This window comes from Aphelocoma coerulescens, unplaced genomic scaffold, assembly GCF_041296385.1.
Source record: "Aphelocoma coerulescens isolate FSJ_1873_10779 unplaced genomic scaffold, UR_Acoe_1.0 HiC_scaffold_186, whole genome shotgun sequence".
NCBI classification, from domain to species: Eukaryota; Metazoa; Chordata; class Aves; order Passeriformes; family Corvidae; genus Aphelocoma; species Aphelocoma coerulescens.
The window spans coordinates 96,365-124,363 of NW_027183534.1; the positions used below are offsets into that span (position 1 = coordinate 96,365).

Consider the following 27,999-nt stretch of genomic DNA (forward strand, 5'->3'; position numbering starts at 1 on the left):
GCCAAGATGGCGGTCGCGGCCCCGCGCGGAGCGGCGCCCCGGCCCAAGATGGCGGCGCGAAGCCGGGCGGGGGCTGCGTGAGGAGAGGGGGGGGAGCTTCCGCCCGCGCCCAAGATGGCGGCGCGGCGGCGCCGTGCGCATGTGCGGGGCCCATGGCGAGACAAGGGGCCGAAGGCGCGCAGGGCCCGAGGCCGAGAGGTACCGGGGGGGGCGGAGGGGGGGGGTCCCCGGGGGACACCGAGGGGCGAACCCCGCCGTGAACGGGGACACCGCGACCCCGCCACAGCCCCGGCCGCGGAAAGGGAGCGGCCGCGCCCGCCGGGCCCGCGGGGAAGGGCGGGGGAGGGGAGGGGAAGGGAAGGGAAGGGGGGGGGTGGTGGAGGCCCGTGGGGGTGATCCCCCCGCCCCCCCCCTCAGGCGCGCGCAGCCGGTTGTCACTGTCACCCCCCCCCCAGGTCCCCCGTTCGTGTCCCCTCCCCCGCGCTCGGTAACGACCCCCCCCGTGTGTCGGTGTCGCGCCCCTCCCCCCCCCACACCCACTTTGTCACCCCTTCGTGTCCCCCCCCCCCCCCGCCCCGCTCTGTCAGTGTCGCCCCCTTGGTGGCCTTTCCCTCCCCTCCCCCCCCATTTTGTCACCCCTTTTGTGTCCCCTCCCCCCCCCCCCCCGCTCCGTGTGTGTGTCCCCGAGCTGTCGCTGTCACCCCTTGCGTGTCCCCCCCTCAATTTGTCACCTCTGCTCCGTGTTCTCCTCTCTCCCCCAGGGTCCCTCAGCCGCCATCGTGTCACCCCCCCCAATCATTGTCACCCCCCTTTCATGTCACCCCTTTTCGTGTCACCCCCCTTTCTCTGTCACCCCCCTTTCATGTCACCCCTCTTCGTGTCACCCCTGCCCCATCACTGTCAACCCCTCTTCGTGTCACCCCCCTTTCATGTCATCCCTCTTCGTGTCACCCCCACCCCAATCACTGTCACCCCCCTTTCATGTCACCCCTTTTCGTGTCACCCCCCTTTCTCTGTCACCCCTTTTCGTGTCGACCCCCCCCTTTCATGTCACCCCCCTTTCGTGTCACCCCTTTTCGTGTCACCCCCCCAATCACTGTCGCCCCCCTTTCATGTCACCCCTCTTCGTGTCACCCCCACCCCGTCACTGTCACCCCCCTTTCATGTCACCCCTCTTCGTGTCACCCCCCCAATCACTGTCACCCCCCTTTCATGTCACCCCTCTTCGTGTCACCCCCCTTTCTCTGTCACCCCCCTTTCGTGTCACCCCCTTTTCGTGTCAACCCCCCAATCACTGTCACCCCCCCTTTCATGTCACCCCTTTTCGTGTCACCCCCCCTTTCTCTGTCACCCCCCTTTCATGTCACCCCTTTTCGTGTCACCCCTGCTCCATCACTGTCAACCCCTCTTCGTGTCACCCCCCCTTTCATGTCACCCCCGTTTCATGTCACCCCTTTTTGTGTCACCCCCCCAATCACTGTCACCCCCCTTTCATGTCACCCCCCCCTTTCTCTGTCACCCCCCTTTCACGTCACCCCTTTTCGTGTCACCCCCCTTTCATGTCACCCCTTTTCGTGTCACCCCCACTCCGTCACTGTCACCCCCCTTTCATGTCCCCCCTCTCCGTGTCACCCCCCCTTTCTCTGTCACCCCCCTTTCATGTCACCCCCTTTTCATGTCACCCCCTTTTCATGTCACCCCTTTTCGTGTCACCCCCCCTTTCTCTGTCACCCCCCTTTCATGTCACCCCTTTTCGTGTCACCCCCCCTTTCTCTGTCACCCCCTTTTCATGTCACCCCCCTTTCATGTCACCCCTTTTCGTGTCACCCCCCCCTTTCTCTGTCACCCCCTCCAATTCTGTCACCCCCCCCCCTTCCCCCACCCCATGTCCCTCCCCGGGGTCTGTCACTGTCACCCCTCCCCCCTTCAGCTGTGTCCCCCCCATCACTGTCACCCCCCTCCGTGTCCCCCCTTCTCTGTCACCCCACTAAATGTCCCCCCCCAGCCTCATTCTTGTCCCTCCGGGTGTGTCACTGTCCCCTCTGCCACCCCCATCTGTCACCCCCCCTTCAGTGACCCCCAACTTGTCACCTCCCCCAGTGCCACCCCAAAGTGGGGACCTGCCACCGGTTGGGGTGTCCCTATTGAGGGGGCGTGAGGGGTTATGGCCACCCTGGGGTCACCCCCAAAGTGTCACCCTGGGGGTGCTGGTGGGTTTGGGGACAAATCCTGTGGGTTTGGGGGACACGTTGTCACCTGGGGGGACACCTGGAAATGGTGGCTGTAGCTGGTCACAAGTGTCCCTTAGTGGTGGCCAGTTGGGGTGGCCAGTGTGTGGTCATGGTGGCCAGTGTCCTGTCATGGCCAGTGTCCAGTCACAATGACCAGTGTCCCATAGAGGTGACCGGTGTCCCACTGGTGTCTGATCCCAGTGGTCACTGTCCTGCTGTGGTGGCCGGTGTCCCGTGGTGGTGACCGGTGTCCCATCGTGGTGGCCGGTGGCTGTTCGTGGTGGCCAGTGGTCCATTGTGGTGACCAATGCCTGGGCAGGGTGGCCGGTGTCCCATCCCGCTGTCCCATTCTGGTGTCCCAGTCCCTGTTCCCATCCCTGTGTCCCTGTGACCCCATATCCCAGTCCTGTCCCCATCCCTGTGACCCCATATCCCAGTCCTGTCCCCATCCCTGTCCTGTTCCCATATCCCTGTCCCCCTGTCCCCATCCCTGACCCCTGTTCCTATATCCCTCTCCCCATCCCTGTCCTCTGTTCCCATATCCCTGTCCCTGTTCCCATATCCCTGTCCTGTCCCCATCCCTGTCCTGTTCCCATATCCCTGTCCCCCTGTCCCCATCCCTGACCCCTGTTCCTATATCCCTCTCCCCATCCCTGTCCCTGTTCCCATATCCCTGTCCTGTCCCCATCCCTGTCCCCCTGTTCCCATATCCCTGTCCTGTCTCCATCCCTGTGACCCCATATCCCTGTCCTGTCCCCATCCCTGTCCCCCTGTGACCCCATATCCCAGTCCTGTCCCCATCCCTGTGTCCCTGTTCCCATATCCCTGTCCCCCTGTCCCCATCCCTGACCCCTGTTCCCATATCCCTGTCCCCATCCCTGTGTCCCTGTTCCCATATCCCTGTCCTGTCCCCATCCCTGTCCCCCTGTTCCCATATCCCTGTCCCCATCCCTGACCCCCTGTTCCCATATCCCTGTTCCCATTCCTGTCCGTCTTTGACCCCATATCCCTTTCCTGTCCCCATCCCTGACCCCCTGTGACCCCATATCCCTGTCCCCATCCCTGTGTCCCTGTTCCCATCTCCCTGTCCTGTTCCCATCCCTGTGTCCCTGTGACCCCATATCCCTGTCCTGTCCCCATCCCTGTCCCCCTGTGACCCCATATCCCAGTCCTGTCCCCATCCCTGTCCTGTTCCCATATCCCTGTCCCCCTGTCCCCATCCCTGACCCGTTCCTATATCCCTGTCCCCATCCCTGTCCTCTGTTCCCATATCCCTGTCCCCATCCCTGTGTACCTGTTCCCATATCCCTGTCCTGTCCCCATCCCTGTCCCCCTGTTCCCATATCCCTGTCCTGTCTCCATCCCTGTGTCCCTGTGACCCCATATCCCTGTTCCCATCCCTGACCCCTGTTCCCATATCCCTGTCCTGTCCCCATCGCTGTGTCTCTGTCCCCATCCCTGTTCCCATGTCCCTGTCCCTGTCCCCATATCCCAATCCCTGACCCTCCTTGTCCCTAAATGCGAGTCCCCGTGTCCCTGTCCCCATCCCTGTGTCCCTGTCCCCCCCTGTCCTGCTATCCATGGCCCCATCCCGCTGTATCCCGATATCCCGGTGTCCCTGACCCCATCCCTGCATCCCGATGTTCCTGACCCCGGTGTCCCCTTATCCCGATGTTCCTGACCCCAATGTCCCTGTGTCCGGGTGTCCCTGACCCCAGTGTCCCTGTATCCCCTTATCCCAATCCTGCTGTATCCTGATATCCCGGTGTCCCTGACCCCATCCCATTATCCCGATGTCCCTGACCCCGGTGTCCCTGTGTCTCCTTATCCCGATGTCCCTGACCCTGGTGTCCCATTATCCCAATGTCCCTGACCCCAGTGTCCCCTTATCCCGATGTCCCTGACCCCAATGTCCCTGTGTCCGGGTGTCCCTGACCCCAGTGTCCCTGTATCCCCTTATCCCAATGTCCCTGACCCCGGTGTCCCATTATCCCGATGTCCCTGACCCCAGTGTCCCTGTATGCCCTTATCCCAATGTCCCTGACCCCGGTGTCCCTGTATCCCCTTATCCCAGTGTCCCTCACCCCAATGTCCCTGTGTCCTGCTATCCCTGACCCCGGTGTCCTGGTGTCCCATTATCCCAATGTCCCTGACCCCAGTGTCCCTGTATCCCATTATCCCAATGTCCCTGACCCTGATGTCCCATTATCCCAATGTCCTTGAACCCCAGTGTTCCTGTATCCCCTTATCCCAATGTCCCTGACCCCAGAGTCCCTGTATCCCCTTATCCCAGTGTCCCTGACCCCAGTGTCCCATTATCCCAATGTCCCTGACCCCGGTGTCCCTGTATCCCCTTATCCCAGTGTCCCTCACCCCAATGTCCCTGTGTCCTGCTATCCCTGACCCCGGTGTCCTGGTGTCCCATTATCCCGGTGTCCCTGACCCCAGTGTCCCTGTATCCCATTATCCTGGTGTCCCTGACCCCGGTGTCCCTGTATCCCCTTATCCCAATGTCCCTGACCCCAATGTCCCTGACCCCGATGTCCCATTATCCTGGTGTCCCTGACCCCGGTGTCCCTGTATCCCCTTATCCTAATGTCCCTGACCCCAATGTCCCTGACCCCGGTGTCCCATTATCCTGGTGTCCCTGACCCCGGTGTCCCTGTATCCCCTTATCCTAATGTCCCTGACCCCAATGTCCCTGACCCCGGTGTCCCATTATCCCGGTGTCCCTGACCCCGGTGTCCCTGTATCCCCTTATCCTAATGTCCCTGACCCCAATGTCCCTGACCCCGGTGTCCCATTATCCCGGTGTCCCTGACCCCGGTGTCCCTGTATCCCCTTATCCCAATGTCCCTCACCCCAATGTCCCTGTGTCCTGGTATTCCTGACCCCAGTGTCCCATTATCCCCTTATCCCAATGTCCCTGACCCTGGTGTCCCATTATCCCAGTGTCCCTGACCCCAGTGTCCCTTTATCCTGATGTTCCTGACCCTGCTGTCCCTGACCCCACTGTCCCCATGTCCCACTGTCCCTGTGTCCCTGACCCCGCTGTTCGGCTGTCCCTGTGTCCCTGATCCTCCTGTCCCTGACCCCACTGTCCGGCTGCCCCATGTTCCCGTGTCCCTGACCCCACTGTCCCTGACCCCGCTGTCCCCATGTCCCCATGTCTCCCTGTCCCTGACCCCACTGTCCCTGACCCCGCTGTCCCCATGTCCTTGTGTCCCTGACCCCACTGTCCCTGTGTCCCACTGTCCTTGACCCCGCTGTCCCTGACCCCACTGTCCCCATGTCCCCATGTCCCTGACCCCGCTGTCCCTGTGTCCCGCTGTCCCCATGTCCCCATGTCGCCATGTCTCTGTGTCCCTGACCCCACTGTCCCTGACCCCCCCTGTCCCCATGTCCCACTGACCCCATGTCCCTGACCCTGCTGTCCGGCTGTCCCTGTGTCCCCATGTCCCCGACCCCACTGTCCCTGACCCCGCTGTCCAGCCGTCCTCATGTCCCCATATCCCCATGTCCCCGTGTCCCTGACCCCGCTGTCCCGGTGTCCCATTGTCCTTGACCCTGCTGTCCCTGACCCCGCTGTCCCCATGTCCCCATGTCCCCCACCCCGCTGTCCGGCTGTCCCCATGTCCCGCTGTCCCTGACCCCGCTGTCCCTGACCCCGCTGTCCCTGACCCCACTGTCCCTGTGTCCCTGACCCCCCTGTCCCTGACCCCATTGTCCCTGATCCTGCTGTCCCCATGTCCCCGCTGTCCCTGACCCCACTGTCCCTGACCCCACTGTCCCTGACCCCACTGTCCCTGTGTCCCACTGTTCCCCCGTCCCTGAGCCCGCTGTCCCTGACCCCACTGTCTCTGACCCCGCTGTCCCCATGTCCCCATGTCCCTGTGTCCCTGACCCCACTGTCCCTGACCCCGCTGTCCCCATGTCCCCGCTGTCCCCATGTCCCCATGTCCCCACTGTCCCTGACCCCGCTGTCCCTGACCCCGCTGTCCCCATGTCCCCGCTGTCCCCATGTCCCCATGTCCCCATTGTCCCTGACCCTGCTGTCCCTGACCCTGCTGTCCCTGACCCCGCTGTCCCCATTTTCCCATGTCCCCACTGTCCCTGACCCCGCTGTCCCTGACCCCGCTGTCCCTGTGTCCCACTGTTCCCCTGTCCCTGACCCCATTGTCCCTGACCCCATTGTCCCTGACCCCACTGTCCCTGTGTCCCACTGTTCCCCTGTCCCTGACCCCATTGTCCCTGACCCCATTGTCCCTGACCCCACTGTCCCTGTGTCCCACTGTTCCCCTGTCCCTGACCCCATTGTCCCTGACCCCATTGTCCCTGACCCCGCTGTCCCTGACCCCACTGTCCCTGACCCCGCTGTCCCCATGTCCCCATGTCCCCACTGTCCCTGACCCCATTGTCCCTGACCCCATTGCCCCTGACCCCGCTGTCCCCATGTCCCTGTGTCCCTGACCCCGCTGTCCCTATGTCCCCATTGTCCCTGACCCCGCTGTCCCTGACCCCATTGCCCCTGACCCCGCTGTCCCCATGTCCCTGTGTCCCTGACCCCGCTGTCCCTATGTCCCCACTGTCCCTGACCCCGCTGTCCCTGACCCCACTGTCCCTGACCCCGCTGTCCCTGACCCCGCTGTCCCCATGTCCCTGTGTCCCTGACCCCGCTGTCCCTGACCCCATTGTCCCTGACCCCATTGTCCCTGACCCCATTGTCCCTGACCCCGCTGTCCCTATGTCCCCATTGTCCCTGACCCCGCTGTCCCCGCAGGGCTCTGAAGGCCGTGAGGCTGCTCCGCTCCCGCCCCGCTGATGCCCGAGGGAGCCGAGCCATGAAGGGGTGAGTGGGACCCCAAAACTCACCTGGGACCCCCAAAACCTGACCTGGGACCCCGAAAACCTGACCTGGGACCCCAAAACTCACCTGGGACCCCCAAAACCTGACCTGGGACCCCCAAAACCTGACCTGGGACCCCAAAACTCACCTGGGACCCCCAAAACCTGACCTGGGACCCCCAAAACTCACCTGGAAGCCCCAAAACCTGACCTGAGACCCCCAAAACTCACCTGGAAGCCCCAAAACTCACCTGGAAGCCCCAAAACCTGACCTGGGACCCCCAAAATCTGACCTGGAATCCCCAGAATGTCACCTGGGACCCCCAAAATCTGATCTGGAACCCCCAAAACCTGACCTGGGACCCCCAAAACTCACCTGGGACCCCCAGAATCTCACCTGGGACCCCCAAAATCTGATCTGGGACCCCCAAAACTCACCTGGAAGCCCCAAAATCTGTCCTGGGCCCCCCAAAACTCACCTGGAACCCCCAGAATCTCACCTGGGACCCCCAAAATCTGACCTCGGACCCCCAGAATCTCACCTGGAACCCCCAGAATCTCACCCGGGACCCCCAAAATCTGATCTAGGACCCCCAAAATCTGACCTGGGACCCCGAAAACTCAACTGGAAGCCCCAGAATCTGTCCTGGGACCCCCAAAACTCACCTGGAAGCCCCAAAACCTGACCTGGGACCCCCAAAACTCACCTGGAAGCCCCAAAATCTGACCTGGGAGCCCCCAAACTGACCTAGGACTGCCCAAAACTCACCCAGGACCCCCTAAATCCAACCCAGGATCCCCAAAACAGCCCTGGGACCCCCCCAAATCTGGCTCAGAACACCCCAAATCTGACTCAGGACCCCAAAACAGACTTGGGACCCCCCCAAATCTGAGACAGGACCCCAAAATGGACCCAGGAGCCCCAAAATCTGCTCTGGGACTGCCTAAATCTGAGTCAGGACTCCAAAATGGACCCAGGACCCCCCATAACTACCCCAGAACCCCCAAACAGCTCTAGGACCCCCTGAAATCTGACCTAAGGCCCCCAAAATTGACCCAGGACCCCCAAAATCTGCTCTGGGACCCCTCAAACAGACCTGGGACCCCCCCAAAACTGAACCCAGGATTCCCCAAATCCCATCTGGGACCCCCAAAACGGCCCCAGAACCCCATAAAAGGCCCTCAAGACCCCCCAAAACCACCCTGGGACACCCAAATCTGATCCAGGACCCCCCCAAATCTGATCTGGGACCCCCAAAATTGCCCCAGGACCCCCAAAACTGCCCCAAGACCTCCCTTAAACAGCACTGGGACCCCCCCAAAACTGCCCCAGAACCCCCAAAATTCAATCTGGGACCCCCAAAACAGCTCTGGGACCCCTCTGGGTCCCAAGACCCCCCCTCAAATCAGCACAGGGACCCATCCCCCCCATGCTGGGACCCCCAAAACTGCCCCAGAACCCCATAAAAGGCCTTCGGGTGCCCCCAAAACCACCCTGGGACACCCAAATCTGATCCAGGACCCCCCAAATCCGATCTGGGACCCCTAAAATTGCCCCAGGACCCCCAAAACTGCCCCGAGACCTCCCTAAAACAGCACTGGGACCCCCCCCAAAACTGCCCTGGGACACCCAAATCTGATCCAGGACCCCCAAAATGGCCCCAGGACCCCCAAAACCATCCAGGAACCCCTTAAATGACCCTTGGACCCCCCCCAGAACTGCCCCAGGACCCCCAAAATTCAATCTGAGACCCCCAAAACCATCCTGGAACCCCTTAAACAGCCCTTGGACCCCCCCAAAACTGCCCCAGGATCCCCAAAATGGCCCCAGGACCCCCAAAACCATCCCAGAACCCCTTAAATGACCCTTGGACCCCCCCAAAACTGCACCAGAAGCCCCAAAATTCAATCTTGGCCCCCCAAAACAGCTCTGGGACCCCTCTGGGTCCCAAGACCCCCCCTCAAATCAGCACAGGGACCCATCCCCCCCATGCTGGGACCCCCAAAACTGCCCCAGAACCCCATAAAAGGCCCTCGGGACCCCCCAAAACCACCCTGGGATACCCAAATCTGATCCAGGACCCCCCCAAATCTGATCTGGGACCCCCAAAATTGCCCCAGGACCCCCAAAACGGCCCCAGAACCCCATAAAAGGCCCTCAGATCCCCCCAAAACCACCCTGGGACACCCAAATCTGATCCAGGACCCCCCAAATCCGATCTGGGACCCCTAAAATTGCCCCAGGACCCCCAAAACTGCCCCGAGACCTCCCTAAAACAGCACTGGGACCCCCCCCAAAACTGCCCTGGGACACCCAAATCTGATCCAGGACCCCCAAAATGGCCCCAGGACCCCCAAAACCATCCAGGAACCCCTTAAATGACCCTTGGACCCCCCCAGAAGTGCCCCAGGACCCCCAAAATTCAATCTGAGACCCCCAAAACCATCCTGGAACCCCTTAAACAGCCCTTGGACCCCCCCAAAACTGCCCCAGGATCCCCAAAATGGCCCCAGGACCCCCAAAACCATCCCAGAACCCCTTAAATGACCCTTGGACCCCCCCCAAAACTGCCCCAGAACCCCCAAAATTCAAACTGGGACCCCCAAAACAGCTCTGGGACCCCTCTGGGTCCCAAGACCCCCCCTCAAATCAGCACAGGGACCCATCCCCCCCATGCTGGGACCCCCAAAACTGCCCCAGAACCCCATAAAAGGCCCTCGGGTGCCCCCAAAACCACCCTGGGATACCCAAATGTGATCCAGGACCCCCCAAATCCGATCTGGGACCCCTAAAATTGCCCCAGGACCCCCAAAAGTGCCCCGAGACCTCCCTTAAACAGCACTGGGACCCCCCCAAACTGCCCCAGAACCCCCAAAATTCAAACTGGGACCCCCAAAACAGCTCTGGGACCCCTCTGGGTCCCAAGACCCCCCCTCAAATCAGCACAGGGACCCATCCCCCTCATGCTGGGACCCCCAAAACTGCCCCGTGGGGGGAGGGGGTGATTTGGGGGGTCCCGGATTTGGGGTTTGGGGGGCTCAGGGACCCCCCCCTTAACCCCCTCCCCATCCCCAGGCAGCAAAAAGCAGCTGAGACGGAGGAGGGGACGGTGCAGATCCAAGAGGGTGAGGGGGGGACCCCCCAAAATGGGGTTTGGGGGGTCTTTGGGGGGGTTATGGGGTTATTTTTGGGGGGGGTGTGGTGGGATTAGGGGGGTCTGGGGGGTACGGGGTGGTTTGGGGGGGGGTAATGGGGGGGTATGGGGTGGTTTTGGGGGGTTATGGGGGAGTTTGTGGGGGTTTTGGGGGGTTATGGGGTGATTTTGGGGGTGTTTTGGGGGGTATGGGGTCGTTTTGGGGGGGTTATGGGGGAGTTTGGGGGGGTTTTGGGGAGGTTTTGGGAGGGCATGGGGTGATTTTGGGGGTGTTTTGGGGGGTATGGGGTCGTTTTGGGGGGGTTATGGGGGAGTTTGGGGGGGTTTTGGGGGGTTTTGGGGGGGTTATGGGGGAGTTTGGGGGGGTTATGGGGGAGTTTGGGGGTGTTTTGGGGGGGTACGGGGTGGTTTGGGGGGGGTAATGGGGGGATATGGGGTGGTTTTGGGGGGTTATGGGGGAGTTTGGGGGGGTTTTGGGGGGTATGGGGGGGTTATGGGGGAGTTTGGGGGGGTTTTGGGGGGCTATGGGGTGATTTTGGGGGTGTTTTGGGGGGTTATGGGGGGTTTGGGGGGGGTTATGGGGGAGTTTGGGGGGGTTTTGGGAGGGTATGGGGTGATTTTGGGGGTGTTTTGGGGGGTATGGGGTGATTTTGGGGTGATTTTGGGGTGATTTTGGGAGGGTTTGGGGGGTTTTGGGGGGTTATGGGAGGGTATGGGGGGTATGGGGTGATTTTTGGGGGGGTTTGGGGGGTTATGGGGGGCATGGGGTGATTTTGGGAGGTTTTGGGGGGTTATGGGAGGGTACAGGGTGATTTTGGGGGGGGGGTTTGGTGGGGTTTTGGGGGGTTATGAGGGTTATGGGGTGATATTTGGGGGGGTTTTGGGGGGTTATGGGGGTCCAGGAGGGAGTTTTGGGGGGGCTTTGTGGGGGTTGGGGGGATTGGGGGGGTCTTTGTGGGGTTATGGGGGGGCTGGGAGGGGGTTGGGGGGGTTATGGGTGTCCATGAGGGGGTTTTGGGGGTCTGTGAGGGGGTTTTGGGGAGTTTTGGGGGGTTATGGGGTGATTTTGGGGGGGATATTTGGGGAGTTTTGGGGCATTATGGGGTCCGTGAGGGGGTTTTGGGGGGGCTTTGTGGGGCTAAGGGGGGATTGGGGGGGTCTGTGGGGGGTTTTGGGGGGTCTTTGTGGGGTTATGGGGGATAAGGGGGGGTCAAGAGGGGTCATGGGGGATTTTGGGGGGGTTGGGGGGGTCTGAGGTGGGTCTGAGGGGGGGCAGTGCCCTCCCCTCCCCCCCCCCCCAATTTTGGGTGCCCTCCCCCCAGTTTGGGTGCCCCCTCCCAGTTTGGGTGCCCCCTCCCAGTTTTGGGTGCCCTCCCCCCAGTTTTGGGTGCCCTTCCCCCAGTTTTGGGTACCCCCTCCCAATTTTGGGTGCCCTCCCCCCAGTTTGGGTGCCCCCTCCCAGTTTTGGGTACCCTATCCCCAGTTTGGTTGCCCCCTCCCCATTTTGGGTGCCCCCTCCCCGATTTCAGGTATTCCCCCCAATTTTGGGTGCCCCCTCCCAGTTTCAGGTGCCCATCCCCAGTTTCGGGTGCCCCCTCCCCATTTTCAGGTGCCCATCCCCATTTTCGGGTGCCCATCCCCAGTTTGGGGTGCCTCCCCCCCCAATTTTGGGTGTCAGCCCCCCCCTCCCCCCCCAGGCTCGGTGGCCACCGGCGAGGACCCCACGAGCGTGGCCATCGCCAGCATCCAATCGGCCGCCACCTTCCCCGACCCCGGCGTCAAGTATGTGTTCAGGACCGAGGGCGGCGGCACGCAGGTACCGCACCTGGCACACCTGGGGGCACCTGGGGGGCACCTGGGAACAGCTGGGATACAGCTGGGGTACACCTGGGCACACCCTGGGGGGGGTTGGGGGCACCTAGGATACACCTGGGCACACCTGGGCACATGTTGGCACACCTGGGATACACCTGGGCACACCTGGGAACACCTGGGGGCACCTGGGGGGCACCTGGGGGGCACCTGGGAACAGCTGGGGGGCACCTGGGCACAGCTGGGATACACCTGGGCACAACTGGGAACAGCTGGGATACACCTGGGATACACCTGGGGGCACCTGGGGGGCACCTGGGAACAGCTGGGATACACCTGGGCACAGCTGGGAACAGCTGGGATACACCTGGGGTACACCTGGGGGGCACCTGGGCACACCTGGGGGGCACCTGGGAACAGCTGGGATACACCTGGGCACACCCTGGGGGGGGGTTGGGGGCACCTGGGATACACCTGGGCACACCTGGGCACATGTTGGCACACCTGGGATACACCTGGGCACACCTGGGCACAGCTGGGATACACCTGGGGGGCACCTGGGAACAGCTGGGATACATCTGGGCACACCTGGGAACACCTGGGTACACCTGGGCACAACTGGGGGCAGCCTGGGGGTACCTGGGATACACCTGGGCACACGTTGGCACACCTGGGATTCACCTGGGCACACCTGGGGGCACCTGGGCACAGCTGGGATACACCTGGATACACCTGGGCACACCTGGGGGGGGGTTGGGGGCACCTGGGATACACCTGGGCACACCTGGGGGGCACCTGGGATACACCTGGGCACATCTGGGATACACCTGGGCACACCTGGGGGGCACCTAGGAACAGCTGGGTACACCTGGGCACACCTGGGGGACACCTGGGATATACTTGGACACACCTGGGTACATCTGGGCACACGTGGGGGGCACCTGGGCACACCTGGGCACACCTGGGATACACCTGGGCACACCTGGGGGGCACCTGGGAACAGCTGGGTACACCTGGGCACACCTGGGGGGCACCTGGGATACACTTGGGCACACCTGGGGGGGCACCTGGGCACACCTGGATACACTTGGGCACACCTGGGATCCACCTGGGCACACCTGTGGGGGGTTGGGGGCACCTGGGAACAGCTGGGATGCACCTGGGCACACCTGGATACACCTGGGCACACCTGGGCACACCCGGGGGGGGTTGGGGGCACCTGGGGGGCACCTGGGATACACCTGGGCACACCTGGGCACACCCAGGTCTACCTGGGCATACCTGAGGTAGCCCACCTGTGGCAGGTGCGGTACCAGGCGGGGACACCGGGTGGCTTTGGGGGGGTGCCCGTGTGCCCACCTGTGCGATGTGCCCACCTGTGCCAGGTGATGTACCGGGTGATCCAGGTGGCTGACGGGCAGCTGGACGCGCAGACCGAGGGCACCAGCGCCATCAGCGGCTACCCGGCCACGCAGTCCATGACACAGGTGGGTCACCTGGGCACGCCCACCTGTGCCCCCTCTGTGCCCACCTGTGCCCTCTCTGTGCCCACCTATGCCACCTGTGCCATCCATGATACAGGTGGGTCACCTGGCCATGCTCGCTGCCCCCTCTGTGCCACCTGTGCCCCACACCATACATGACACAGGTGGGTCACCTGGGCACGCCCACCTGTGCCCTCTGTGCCCACCTGTGCCCCCTCTGTGCCCACCTCTGCCACCTGTGCCATCCATGACACAGGTGGGTCACCTGGCCACGCCCACCTGTGCCCTCTCTGTGCCCACCTGTGCCACCTGTGCCATCCATGACACAGGTGGGTCACCTGGCCACGCCCACTGTGCCCACCTGTGCCACCTGTGCCACCTGTGCCCCACACCACCCATGACACAGGTGGGTCACCTGGGCATGCCCACCTGTGCCCTCTGTGCCCTCTGTGCCACCTGTGCCATCCATGACACAGGTGCGGCACTGGGCCACGCCCACTGTGCCCACCTGTGCCACCTGTGCCATCCATGACACAGGTGGGTCACCTGGCCACGCCCACCTGTGCCCTCTGTGCCTACCTGTGCCACCTGTGCCATCCATGACACAGGTGGGTCACCTGGGCACGCCCACTGTGCCCACCTGTGCCACCTGTGCCACCTGTGCCCCACACCACCCATGACACAGGTGGGTCACCTGGCCACGCCCACCTGTGCCCTCTGTGCCACCTGTGCCACCTGTGCCATCCATGACACAGGTGGGTCACCTGGCCATGCCCACTGTCCTCTCTGTGCCCACCTGTGCCACCTGTGCCATCCATGACACAGGTGGGTCACCTGGGCACACCCACTGTGCCCCCTCTGTGCCCACCTGTGCCCCACACCACCCATGACACAGGTGGGTCACCTGGGCATGCCTGCTGCCCCCTCTGTGCCCACCTGTGCCACCTGTGCCACCTGTGCCATCCATGACACAGGTGGGTCACCTGGGCACGCCCACCTGTGCCCTCTGTGCCACCTGTGCCACCTGTGCCATCCATGACACAGGTGCGGCACTGGGCCACGCCCACTGTGCCCACCTGTGCCCACCTGTGCCATCCATGACACAGGTGGGTCACCTGGCCACGCCCACCTGTGCCCCCTCTGTGCCCACCTGTGCCACCTGTGCCATCCATGACACAGGTGGGTCACCTGGGCACGCCCACTGTCCCCTCTGTGCCCACCTGTGCCCCACACCACCCATGACACAGGTGGGTCACCTGGGCACGCCCACCTGTGTCCCCTCTGTGCCCACCTGTGCCACCCATGACATCCGTGACACAGGTGGGTCACCTGGCCATGCCCGCTGTGCCCACCTGTGCCACCTGTACCATCCATGACACAGGTGGGTCACCTGGGCACGCCCACCTGTGCCCTCTGTGCCCTCTGTGCCACCTGTGCCATCCATGACACAGGTGCGGCACTGGGCCACGCCCACTGTGCCCACCTGTGCCACCTGTGCCATCCATGACACAGGTGGGTCACCTGGCCACGCCCGCTGCCCCCTCTGTGCCCACCTGTGCCCCACACCATCCATGACACAGGTGGGTCACCTGGCCACACCCGCTGCCCCCTCTGTGCCCACCTGTGCCCCACACCACCCATGACACAGGTGGGTCACCTGGCCATGCCCACTGTCCCCTCTGTGCCCACCTGTGCCACCCATGACATCCATGACACAGCTGGGTCACCTGGCCATGCCCACTGCCCCCTCTGTGCCCACCTGTGCCCCACACCATCCATGACACAGGTGGGTCACCTGGCCATGCCCGCTGTCCCCTCTGTGCCCACCTGTGCCACCTGTGCCCCATGCCATCCATGACACAGGTGTGGCACTGGGCCACGCCCCTGCCACACCCCCCTGGGTCTCACCTGTGCCACCTGTGCCCCACCCAGGGGGGTGGCCCAGGTGTGCCACGCCCCTGCCACACCCCCCGTCCCACCTGTGCCACCTGTAGCCTTGAGCTCAGCTGTGCCCCTGTGCCCCACCTGTGCCCTTGGGGCTCACCTGTGCCACCTGTGCCCCCCTCTCACCTGTGCCCCCATGTCTCACCTGTGCCCCCGTCTCACCTGTGCCCCCGTGTCTCACCTGTGCCACCTGTGCCCCCGTCTCTCCTGTGCCCCTGTGCCCCACCTGTGCCCCCGTGTCTCACCTGTGCCACCTGTGCCCCCATCTCTCCTGTGCCCCCGTGCCCCACCTGTGCCCCCGTGTCTCACCTGTGCCACCTGTGTCCCCCTGTCTCACGTGTGCTCCCATGTCTCACCTGTGCCCGTGTCTCACCTGTGCCACCTGTGCCCCCATGTCTCACCTGTGCCCCCCGTCTCACCTGTGCCCCCGTGTCTCACCCGTGCCCCTGTACCTCACCTGTGCCATCTGTGCCCCCATGTCTCACCTGTGCCCCCATGTCTCACCTGTGCCACCTGTGTCCCTCTCACCTGTGCCACCTGTGCCACCTGTGTCACCTGTGTCCCCCCCACCTGTGCCACCTGTGTCCCCCCCACCTGTGCCACCTGTGTCACCTGTGTCCCCCCCACCTGTGCCACCTGTGTCCCCCTCACCTGTGCCACCTGTGTCACCTGTGTCCCCCCCACCTGTGCCACCTGTGCTCCCATGTCTCACGTGTGCCCCCATGTCTCACCTGTGCCCCCATGTCTCACCTGTGCCACCTGTGTCCCCCACATCTCTCCCACCTGTCCCACCTGTGTGCCCCCCCCTGCCCCCCACCTCTCCCCCACCTGCCCCTCCCCTGTCCCTCCCGTGCCCCCCACCTGCCCCCCACCTCTCCCCCACCTGCCCCCCACCTCTCCCCCACCTGCCCCCCACCTGTCCCTCCCCTGCCCCCCACCTGTCCCTCCCCTGCCCCCCACCTGTCACTCTCCTGTCCCTCACCTCTCTCTTCCCATCCCTCCCGTGCCCCCCACCTCTCCCTCACCTGCCCCCCACCTGCTCCTCCCCCGCCCCCCACCTCTCCCTCCCCTGCCCCTCCCCTGCCCCCACCACTGCCCCACCTGTTCCTCCCCTCTCCCTCCCCTGCCCCCCACCTGTCCTTCCCCTGTCCCTCCCCTGCCCCTCACCTCTCTCTCTCCATCCCTCCCCTGCCCCCCACCTGCCCCACACCTGTCCCTCACCTCTCCCACACCTGTCCCTCACCTCTCCCTCACCTCTCCCTCACCTCTCCCTCTCCATCCCTCCCGTGTCCCCCACCTGCCCCTCCCCTGCCCCCCACCTGCCCCCCACCTGTCTCTCCCCTACCCCCCACTTGTCCCTCTCCATCCCTCCCGTGCCCCCCACCTGCCCCCCACCTCTCCCCCACCTGCCCCCCACCTCTCCCTCCCCTGTCCCCCACCTGCCCCCCACCTGTCCCCCACCTCTCCCTCCCCATCCCTCCCCTGCCCCTCACCTCTCCCCCACCTGTCCCTCACCTGCCCCTCCCCTGCCCCCCACCTCTCCCCCCACCTCTCCCCCTGCCCCCCACCTGTTCCTCACCTGCCCCTCCCTGCCCCCCACTTTTCCCTCACCTGCCCCCCACCTGCCCCTCACCTGTCCCTCACCTGCCCCTCCCCTGCCCCCCACCTCTCCCCCCACCTCTCCCCTGCCCCCCACCTGTCCCTCACCTGTCCCCCCCCCCACACGCACAGGCGGTGATCCAGGGCGCCTTCACGAGCGAGGACGCGGTGGAGACGGAGGCGGCGGCCACCGAGACCCACTACACCTATTTCCCCGCCGCGGGCGTGGCCGACGGCGCCGCCGCCACCGCCGCCACCGCCGCCACCGCCGTCGTCACCACCCAGAGCTCCGAGGCGCTGCTGGGGCAGCCCACGCCCACAGGTGAGGGACGGGGGCGAGGGGGGCACCTGGGTGGGGTTTGAGGGGCAGCTGGGTGGGGTTTGGTGGCACCTGGGTGGGGTTTGAGGGCACCTGGGTGGGGTTTGGGGACATCTGGGTGAGGTTGGGGGGCACCTGGATGGGGTTTGGTGGCATCTGGAAGGGGTTTGAGGGCACCTGGGTGGGGTTGGGACTCACTTGGGTGGGGTTGGGACTCACCTGGGTGGGGTTTGGGGGCACCTGGGTGGGGTTGGGACTCACCTGGATGGGGTTGGGACTCACCTGGGTGGGGTTTGGGGGCACCTGGGTGGGGTTTGAGGGCACCTGGATGGGGTTGGGACTCACTTGGGTGGGGTTTGGGGACACCTGGATGGGGTTGGGACTCACTTGGGTGGGGTTTGGGGGTACCTGGGTGGGGTTTGAGGGCATCTGGGTGAGGTTGGGGGGCACCTGGATGGGGTTTGGTGGCATCTGGAAGGGTTTGGGGGGCACCTGGATGGGGTTTGAGGGGCAGCTGGGTGGGGTTGGGACTCACCTGGGTGGGGTTTGGGGACACCTGGATGGGGTTGGGACTCACTTGGGTGGGGTTGGGGGGCACCTGGGTGGGGTTTGGGGGCACCTGGGTGGGGTTTGAGGGCACCTGGATGGGGTTTGGGGACACCTGGGTGGGGTTTGGACTCAGCTGGGTGGGGTTTGGGGGGCAGCTGGATGGGGTTTGGGGGCACCTGGGTGGGGTTTGAGGGCACCTGGATGGGGTTGGGACTCACTTGGGTGGGGTTGAGGGCACCTGGGTGGGGTTTGAGGGCAGCTGGGTGGGGTTTGGGGGCACCTGGATGGGGTTGGGGCTCACTTGGGTGGGGTTTGGGGACACCTGGGTGGGGTTTGAGGGCACCTGGATGGGGTTGGGACTCACCTGGGTGGGGTTGGGGGGCACCTGGGTGGGGTTTGGGGGCACCTGGGTGGGGTTTGGGGGCATCTGGGTGGGGTTTGGGGGCATCTGGGTGGGGTTTGGGGACATCTGGGTGAGGTTGGGGGGCACCTGGATGGGGTTTGGTGGCATCTGGAAGGGTGTGGGGGGCACCTGGGTGGGGTTTGGGGGCATCTGGGTGGGGTTGGGGGGCAGCTGGATGGGGTTGGGACTCATCTGGATGGGGTTTGGGGGTACCTGGGTGGGGTTGGGACTCACTTGGGTGGGGTTTGGGGCACGTGGATGGGGTCGCGACTCACCTGGGTGGGGCTTGGGGGCATCTGGGTGGGGTTTGGGGGGCAGCTGGATGGGGTTTGGGGGCACCTGGGTGGGGTTTGGGGGCACCTGGATGGGGTTTGGGGCACCTGGGAGGGGCTTGGGGGCACCTGGGGGGGGGTTGGGACTCACCTGGGTGGGGTTTGGGGGGCAGCTGGGTGGGGTTTGGGGGCACCTGGGTGGGGTTGGGACTCACTTGGGTGGGGTTTGGGGGCACCTGGGTGGGGTTTGAGGGCATCTGGGTGAGGTTGGGGGGCACCTGGATGGGGTTTGGTGGCATCTGGAAGGGTTTGGGGGGCACCTGGATGGGGTTTGAGGGCACCTGGATGGGGTTGGGACTCACTTGGGTGGGGTTTGGGGGGCAGCTGGATGGGGTTTGGGGGCATCTGGGTGGGGTTTGGGGGCACCTGGATGGGGTTTGGGGCACCTGGGAGGGGCTTGGGGGCACCTGGGGGGGGTTGGGACTCACCTGGGTGGGGTTTGGGGGGCAGCTGGATGGGGTTTGGGGGCATCTGGGTGGGGTTTGGGGGCACCTGGATGGGGTTTGGGGACACCTGGGTGGGGTTTGGACTCAGCTGGATGGGGTTTGGGGGCACCTGGGTGGGATTGGGACTCACTTGGGTGGGGTTTGGGGGTACCTGAATGGGGTTGGGGGCTTCTGGGTGGGGTTGGGGGGCACCTGGATGAGGTTTGGGGGCATCTGGGTGGGGTTGGGGGGCACCTGGGTGGGGTTTGGGGGCACCTGGATGGGGTTTGGGGGCATCTGGGTGGGGTTGGGACTCAGCTGGGTGGGGTTTGGGGGGCACCTGGATGGGGTTGGGACTCACCTGGATGCATTTGGGGTCTCCCCTGGGAGATTTGGGGTCTCCCCTGGGGGATTTGGGGTCTCACTCATCCCATTTGGGGTCTCCCCTGTCCCATTTGGGGTCTCACCTGTGGGATTGGGGTCTCCCTTGTGGGATTTGGGGTTTCACCTCAGGGATTGGGCTCTCACCTGTGGGATTGGGGTCTCCCCTGTGGGATTTGGGGTTTCACCTCGGGGATTGGGCTCTCACCTGTGGGATTTGGGGTCTCCCCTGTGGGATTTGGGGTCTCCCCTGTGGGATTTGGGGTCTCCCCTGTGGGATTGGGCTCTCCCCTGTCCCATTTGGGGTCTCCCCTGTGGGATTTGGGGTTTCCCCTGTGGGATTTGGGCTCTCCCCTGTGGGATTTGGGCTCTCACCTGTGGGATTTGGGCTCTCACCTGTGGGATTTGGGGTCTCACCTATGGGATTGGGGTCTCAGCTGTGGGATTGGGCTCTCCCCTGTCCCATTTGGGGTCTCACCTGTGGGATTTGGGGTCTCCCCTGTGGGATTTGGGCTCTCCCCTGTCCCATTTGGGGTCTCCCCTGTCCCATTTGGGGTCTCCCCTGTGGGATTTGGGCTCTCCCCTGTGGGATTGGGCTCTCCCCTGTCCCATTTGGGGTCTCACCTGTGGGATTGGGCTCTCACCTGTGGGATTTGGGCTCTCCCCTGTGGGATTTGGGCTCTCACCTGTCCCGTTCGGGCTCGCAGGGCAGTTTTTCGTGATGATGTCACCTCAGGAGGTGCTCCCGGGCGGGGCCCAGCGCTCCATCGCCCCCCGTGCCCACCCCTACTCGCCGTGAGTACCTGGGCACAGCTGGGGCACACCTGGGTCGTACCTGGGGCACACCTGGGCACACCTGGGCACACCCAGGAACACCTGGGCACACCTGGGTCATACCTAGGACACACCTGGGCACACCCGGGGCACACCCGGGGCACACCTGGGGCACATCTGGGCACAGCTGGGCATAGCTGGGCACAGCTGGGACACACCTGGGAACACCTGGGGCACACCTGGGTCATACCTGGGCACACCTGGATACACCTGGGTCATACCTAGGCATACCTGGGGCACACCTGGACACACCTGGGACACACCTGGGAACATTTGGGGCACACCCGGCCACACCTGGGACACACCTGGGCACACCTGGGGCACACCTGAGGCACACCTGGGGCACACCTGGGTCATACCTGGGCACACCTGGTCACACCTGGGTCACACCGAGGCACACCTGGGAAGACTTGGGACACACCTGGGCACACCTGGGGCACACCCGGGGCACACCTGGGGCACACCTGGGAAGACTTGGGACACACCTGGGCACACCTGGGGCACACCCAGGGCACACCTGGGGCACACCTGGGAAGACTTGGGGCACACCTGGGGCACACCTGGGCACACCCAGGCACACCTGGGGCACACCTGGGGCACACCTGGGCACACCCAGGCACACCTGGGGCACACCTGGGGCACACTTGTGCCCACCTGAGCCCCCCCCGGCGCCGTTCCCCGCAGGAAGTCGGAGGCTCCCCGAGCCACCCGGGACGAGAAGCGCCGGGCACAGCACAACGAAGGTACCGGGGGCACCCCAATCCCAGGGGGCACCCCAGTTCCCCAGGGGGCACCCCAATTCCCGAGGGACCATCCCAGGGGTCACCCTAATTCCCAGGGGGCACCCCAAACCTGAGGGGTCACCCCAATTCCCAGGGGGCACCCCAATCCCACGGGGCACCCCAGTTCCCCAGGGGGCACCCCAAATCCCAGGGGGCACCCCAAACCTGAGGGGTCACCCTAATCCCAGGGGACACCCCAATCCCAGGGGGCACCCCAAATCCCAGGGGGCACCCTAATCCCAGGGGACACCCCAATCCCCCAGGGGGCACCCCAATCCTGAAGGGTCATCCTGGTCCCGGGGTTACCCCCCCATTCCCAATGCCCCATTCCCAATCCCCCATTCCCAACTGGGAATCCCCATTCCCAATCCCCATTCCCAGTCCCCCATTCCCAATCCCCCATTTCCACTGGGAATCCCCGTTCCCAACCCCTATTCCCAACCCCAATTCCCAATCCTCATTCCCAATCCCCCGTTCCTCATCCCCATTTCCAGTCCCCCAATCCCAACTGGGAATCCTCCGTTCCCAATCCCCCGTTCCCAATCCCCCATCTCCACTGGGAATTCCCAGTTCCCAATCCCCATTCCCAATCCCCCATTCCCACTGGGAATCCCCCATTCCCAACCCCAATTCCCAACCCCAATCCCAATCCCAATCCCAATTCCCAATTCCCAACCCCAATTCCCAATCCCAATTCCCAACCCGAATTCCCAATCCCAGTTCCCAATCCCAGTTCCCAACCCCAATTCCCAACCCCAATTCCCAGCCCCAATTCCCAACCCCAATTCCCAATCTCCCATTCCCAATCCCCCATTCCCACTGGGAATCCCCCACTCCCAACCCCAATTCCCAACCCCAATCCCAACCCCAATCCCAATTCCCAATTCCCATTCCCAATCCCCCATCCCCACTGGGAATCCCCCAATCCCCAACCCCAATTCCCAACCCCATTCCCAACCCCAATCCCCATTCCCAGTTCCCAACCCCAATTCCCAATCCCCAACCCAGTTCCCAACCCCAATTCCCAACCCCAACCCCAATCCCAATTCCCAACCCCAATTCCCAACCCCAACCCCAATCCCAATCCCAGTTCCCAACCCCAATCCCAATTCCCAATCCCAATTCCCAACCCCCCATTCCCAATCCCCCATTCCCACTGGGAATCCCCCATTCCCAACTCCAATTCCCATTCCCAACCCCAATCCCAATCCCAGTTCCCAACCCCAATTCCCAATCCCAATCCCAGTTCCCAACCCCAACCCCGATTCTCAACCCCAATCCCAATTCCCAACCCCAATTCCCAACCCCAGTTCCCAACCCCAATTCCCAATCCCCAACCCCAGTTCCCAATCCCAATTCCCAACCCCAATTCCCAATCCCCAACCCAGTTCCCAACCCGAATTCCCAACCCAGTTCCCAACCCCAATTCCCAACTCCAATTCCCAACTCCAATTCCCAATCCCCCATTCCCAATCCCCCATCCCCACTGGGAATCCCCAATCCCCAACCCCAATTCCCAACCCCAACCCCAATCCCAATCCCAGTTCCCAACCCCAATTCCCAACCCCAATTCCCAACCCCAATCCCAACCCCAATCCCAATCCCAGTTCCCAACCCCAACCCCAATTCCCAACCCCAATCCCAATTCCCAACCCCAATTCCCAACCCCAATTCCCAACCCCAGTTCCCAACCCCAACCCCAACCCCAATTCCCAACCCCAACCCCAATTCCCAACCCCAATTCCCAACCCCAATCCCAGTTCCCAACCCCAATTCCCATTCCCAACCCCAACCCCAATCCCAGTTCCCAACCCCAATCCCAGTTCCCAACCCCAATCCCAGTTCCCAACCCCAACCCCAATCCCAGTTCCCAACCCCAATCCCAGTTCCCAACCCCAATCCCAATCCCAGTTCCCAACCCCAACCCCAATCCCCAACCCCAATTCCCAACCCCAACCCCCAATCCCAGTTCCCAACCCCAACCCCAGTTCCCAATCCCAATTCCCAACCCCAATTCCCAATCCCCAACCCAGTTCCCAACCCGAATTCCCAACCCAGTTCCCAACCCCAATTCCCAACTCCAATTCCCAATCCCCCATTCCCAATCCCCCATCCCCACTGGGAATCCCCAATCCCCAACCCCAATTCCCAACCCCAACCCCAATCCCAATCCCAGTTCCCAACCCCAATTCCCAACCCCAATTCCCAACCCCAATCCCAACCCCAACCCCAATCCCAGTTCCCAACCCCAATCCCAGTTCCCAACCCCAATTCCCATTCCCAACCCCAACCCCCATTCCCAATCCCAACCCCAATCCCAGTTCCCAACCCCAATTCCCAACCCCAACCCCAATCCCAACCCCAACCCCAGTTCTCAACCCCAACCCCAATTCCCAACCCCAATTCCCAACCCCAACCCCAATTCCCAACCCCAATCCCAATCCCAGTTCCCAACCCCAACCCCAATTCCCAACCCCAACCCCCAATCCCAGTTCCCAACCCCAATCCCAGTTCCCAACCCCAATTCCCAACCCCAATTCCCAACCCCAATTCCCAACCCCAACCCCAATCCCAATTCCCAACCCCAATCCCAATCCCAGTTCCCAACCCCAACCCCCATTCCCAATCCCAACCCCAACCCCAGTTCCCAACCCCAACCCCAATTCCCAACCCCAATTCCCAATCCCCCATTCCCAATCCCCCATCCCTACTGGGAATCCCCAATTCCCAACCCCAATTCCCAATCCCCAACCCCAATTCCAGTTCCCAATCCCAACCCCAATTCCCAACCCCAACCCCCAATCCCAGTTCCCAACCCCCAATCCCAGTTCCCAACCCCCAATCCCAGTTCCCAACCCCAATTCCCGATCCCGTTCCCAGTGGAGCGCCGGCGCCGGGACAAGATCAACAACTGGATCGTGCAGCTCTCCAAGATCATCCCCGACTGCTCCATGGAAAACACCAAATCCGGACAGGTCCCAGCCCTTCCCCGGGGATTTGGGGCCGCGTTTGGGGTTTTTGGGGATCCCCCACCCCCCCCCCCCCGTGACCCCGAATTCCCGAATTCCCAGAGCAAGGGCGGGATCCTGTCCAAGGCCTGCGATTACATCCAGGAGCTGCGGCAGAGCAACCTCCGGCTGAGCGAGGAGCTGCAGGGCCTGGACCAGCTGCAGATGGACAACGAGGTCCTGCGGCAGCAGGTGGGCAACTGGGAGCACTGGGATGGACTGGGATGGGATTGGGATGGGATTGGGATGGACTGGGATTGGATTGGGAGGCACTGGGATGGACTGGGATTGGATTGGGAGGGATTGGGAGGCACTGAGATTGGATTGAGAGGGACTGGGATGGACTGGGATTGGATTGGGAGGGACTGGGATAGCAGTGGGGGGCACTGGGATGGACTGGGATTGGATTGGGAGGCACTGGGAGGCACTGGGATTGGATTGGGAGGCACTGGGATTGGATTGGGAGGCACTGGGAGGCACTGGGATTGGATTGGGAGGGACTGGGATGGACTGGGATTGGATTGAGAGGGACTGGGATTGGATTGGGAGGGATTGGGAGGCACTGAGATTGGATTGGGAGGGACTGGGATGGACTGGGATTGGATTGGGATTGGATTGGGAGGCACTGGGATGGACTGGGATTGGATTGGGAGGGACTGGGATGAGACGGGGGCCTGGAGCAGCTGCAGATGGACAACGAGGTCCTGCGGCAGCAGGTGGGCAACTGGGAGCACTGGGATGGACTGGGATGGGATTGGGAGGGATTGAGAGGCACTGGGATTGGATTGGGAGGCACTGGGATTGGATTGGGAGGGATTGGGAGGCACTGGGATGGACTGGGATTGGATTGAGAGGGACTGGGATTGGATTGGGAGGCACTGGGATTGGATTGGGAGGCACTGGGATGGACTGGGATTGGATTGGGAGGGACTGGGAGGCGCAGGGAGGCACTGGGATGGACTGGGATTGGATTGGGAGGCACTGGGATGGGACGGGGGCCTGGAGCAGCTGCAGATGGACAACGAGGTCCTGCGGCAGCAGGTGGGAACTGGGAGCACTGGGAGGCACTGGGATGGGATTGGGATTGGATTGAGAGGCACTAGGAGGCACTGGGAGGCACTGGGATGGACTGGGATTGGATTGGGAGGCACTGGGATGGACTGGGATGGACTGGGATGGGATTGGGAGGCACTGGGAGGTGCTGGGATGGACTGGGATTGGATTGGGAGGGGACTGGGGATTGGATTGAGAGGGACTTGGATGGACTGGGGTGGACTGGGATTGGATTGGGATGGACTGGGATGGGATGGGAGCGTGGAGCAGCTGCAGATGGACAACGAGGTCCTGTGGCAGCAGGTGGGAACTGGGAGGCACTGGGAGGCACTGGGATTGGATTGGGAGGGATTGAGAGGCACTGGGATTGGATTGGGAGGCACTGGGATTGGATTGGGAGGGATTGGGAGGCACTGGGATGGACTGGGATTGGATTGGGAGGGACTGGGATAGCAGTGGGGGGCACTGGGCTGGACTGGGATTGGATTGGGATGGACTGGGATTGGATTGGGAGGCACTGGGATGGACTGGGATTGGATTGGGAGGGATTGGGAGGCACTGAGATTGGATTGAGAGGGACTGGGATGGACTGGGATTGGATTGGGAGGCACTGGGATGGACTAGGATTGGATTGGGAGGGACTGGGAGGCACTGGGATTGGATTGGGAGGCACTGGGCTGGACTGGGATTGGATTGGGAGGCACTGGGATGGGACGGGGGCCTGGAGCAGCTGCAGATGGACAGCGAGGTCCTGCGGCAGCAGGTGGGAACTGGGAGCACTGGGAGGCGCTGGGATGGACTGGGATTGGATTGGGATGGACTGGGACTGGATTGGGAGGCACTGGGATTGGATTGGGAGGGATTGGGAGGCACTGAGATTGGATTGAGAGGGACTGGGATGGACTGGGATTGGATTGGGAGGCACTGGGAGGCACTGGGATTGGATTGGGAGGCACTGGGATTGGATTGGGAGGCACTGGGAGGCACTGGGATTGGATTGGGAGGCACTGGGAGGCACTGGGATTGGATTGGGAGGGACTGGGATGGACTGGGATTGGATTGAGAGGGACTGGGATTGGATTGGGAGGGATTGGGAGGCACTGAGATTGGATTGGGAGGGACTGGGATGGACTGGGATTGGATTGGGATTGGATTGGGAGGCACTGGGATGGACTGGGATTGGATTGGGAGGCACTGGGATGGGACGGGGGCCTGGAGCAGCTGCAGATGGACAACGAGGTCCTGCGGCAGCAGGTGGGAACTGGGAGCACTGGGAGGCACTGGGATGGACTGGGAGGGATTGGGGGTGGATTGAGAGGGACTGGGAAGCACTGGGATTGGATTGGGAGGCACTGGGATGGACTGGGATTGAGAGGCACTGGGATTGGATTGAGAGGCACTGGGAGGCACTGGGGTTGGATTGGGAGGCACTGGGAGGGACTGGGATTGGATTGAGAGCAACTGGGATTGAATTGAGAGGGACTGGACTGGACTGGACTGGGATGGACTGGGATGGACTGGGATGGACTGGGATGGGCCGGGGGCCTGGAGCGGCCCCAGATGGACAACGAGGTCCTGCGGCAGCAGGTGGGGACTGGGAGCACTGGGAGGCACTGGGATGGCAGTGGGGGGCACTGGGAGGGACTGGGATGGACTGGGAGGGCACTGGGAGGGACTGGGCTGTACTGGGAGAGCACTGGGGGATATTTTGGGGTGCAGGGGGTGCCTGACCCCCCCCCCCCAACCCCCCCGGGACCCCTCCCCAAATTCCGGTGGAGGAGCCGAAGAACAAGAACCTGCTGCTGCGGGTTTGGGGTACTGGGAGTTACTGGGAGTTACTGGGAGCACTGGGAGTTACTGGGAGAGCACTGGGGGATATTTTGGGGTGCAGGGGGATCTTTTGGGGTGCGAGGAGGCTCTGACCCCCCCCCAAACCCCCTCGGGACCCCTCCCCAAATCCCGGCAGAGGAGCTGAAGAACAAGAACCTGCTGCTGCGGGTTTGGGGTACTGGGAGTTACTGGGAGTTACTGGGAGAGCACTGGGAGAGCACTGGGGGATATTTTGGGGTGCAGGGGGATCTTTTGGGGTCCTGGAGGATATTTTGGGGTGCGAGGAGGCTCTGACCCCCCCCAAACCCCCCGGGACCCCTCCCCAAATTCCGGTGGAGGAGCCGAAGAACAAGAACCTGCAGCTGCGGGTTTGGGGTACTGGGAGTTACTGGGAGTTACTGGGAGCACTGGGAGTTACTGGGAGAGCACTGGGAGTTACTGGGAGAGCACTGGGGGATATTTTGGGGTGCAGGGGGATATTTTGGGATCCTGGAGAATGTTTTGGGGTGCGAGGGGGTGCCGGACCCCCCCGGGACCCCTCCCCAAATTCCGGTGGAGGAGCTGAAGAACAAGAACCTGCTGCTGCGGGTTTGGGGTACTGGGAGTTACTGGGAGCACTGGGCTGTACTGGGAGAGCACTGGGGGATATTTTGGGGTGCAGGGGGATCTTTTGGGGTGCGAGGAGGCTCTGACCCCCCCCCAAACCCCCTCGGGACCCCTCCCCAAATCCCGGCAGAGGAGCTGAAGAACAAGAACCTGCTGCTGCGGGTTTGGGGTACTGGGAGTTACTGGGAGTTACTGGGAGCACTGGGAGAGCACTGGGGGATATTTTGGGGTGCGGGGGGTGCCTGACGCCCCCCGGGACCCCTCCCCAAATGCAGGTGGAGGAGCTGAAGAACAAGAACCTGCTGCTGCGGGCGCAGCTGCGCCAGCACGGGCTGGAGATCGTCATCAAAAACGACACCCACTGACCCCTCCCCCACCCCCCCCCCCCCCCGCACCCCAAAACCTCC

General features: G+C 63.1%; 1 protein-coding gene across 1 annotated transcript; it reads left to right on the forward strand.

The window, feature by feature from the left end:
* Nucleotides 1–122: 122 nt before the first annotated feature.
* Nucleotides 123–27,969, forward strand: USF1 (upstream transcription factor 1). The gene is made up of 11 exons (XM_068998894.1): nt 123–198; nt 7,012–7,080; nt 10,153–10,202; nt 11,929–12,047; nt 13,429–13,530; nt 17,203–17,392; nt 20,187–20,274; nt 20,998–21,056; nt 23,976–24,070; nt 24,167–24,295; nt 27,868–27,969. Exons 1-11 carry the CDS (start codon nt 140–142, stop codon nt 27,955–27,957), a joined length of 1,050 nt encoding a protein of 349 aa, XP_068854995.1. The 5' UTR covers nt 123–139; the 3' UTR covers nt 27,958–27,969.
* Nucleotides 27,970–27,999: the final 30 nt, after the last annotated feature.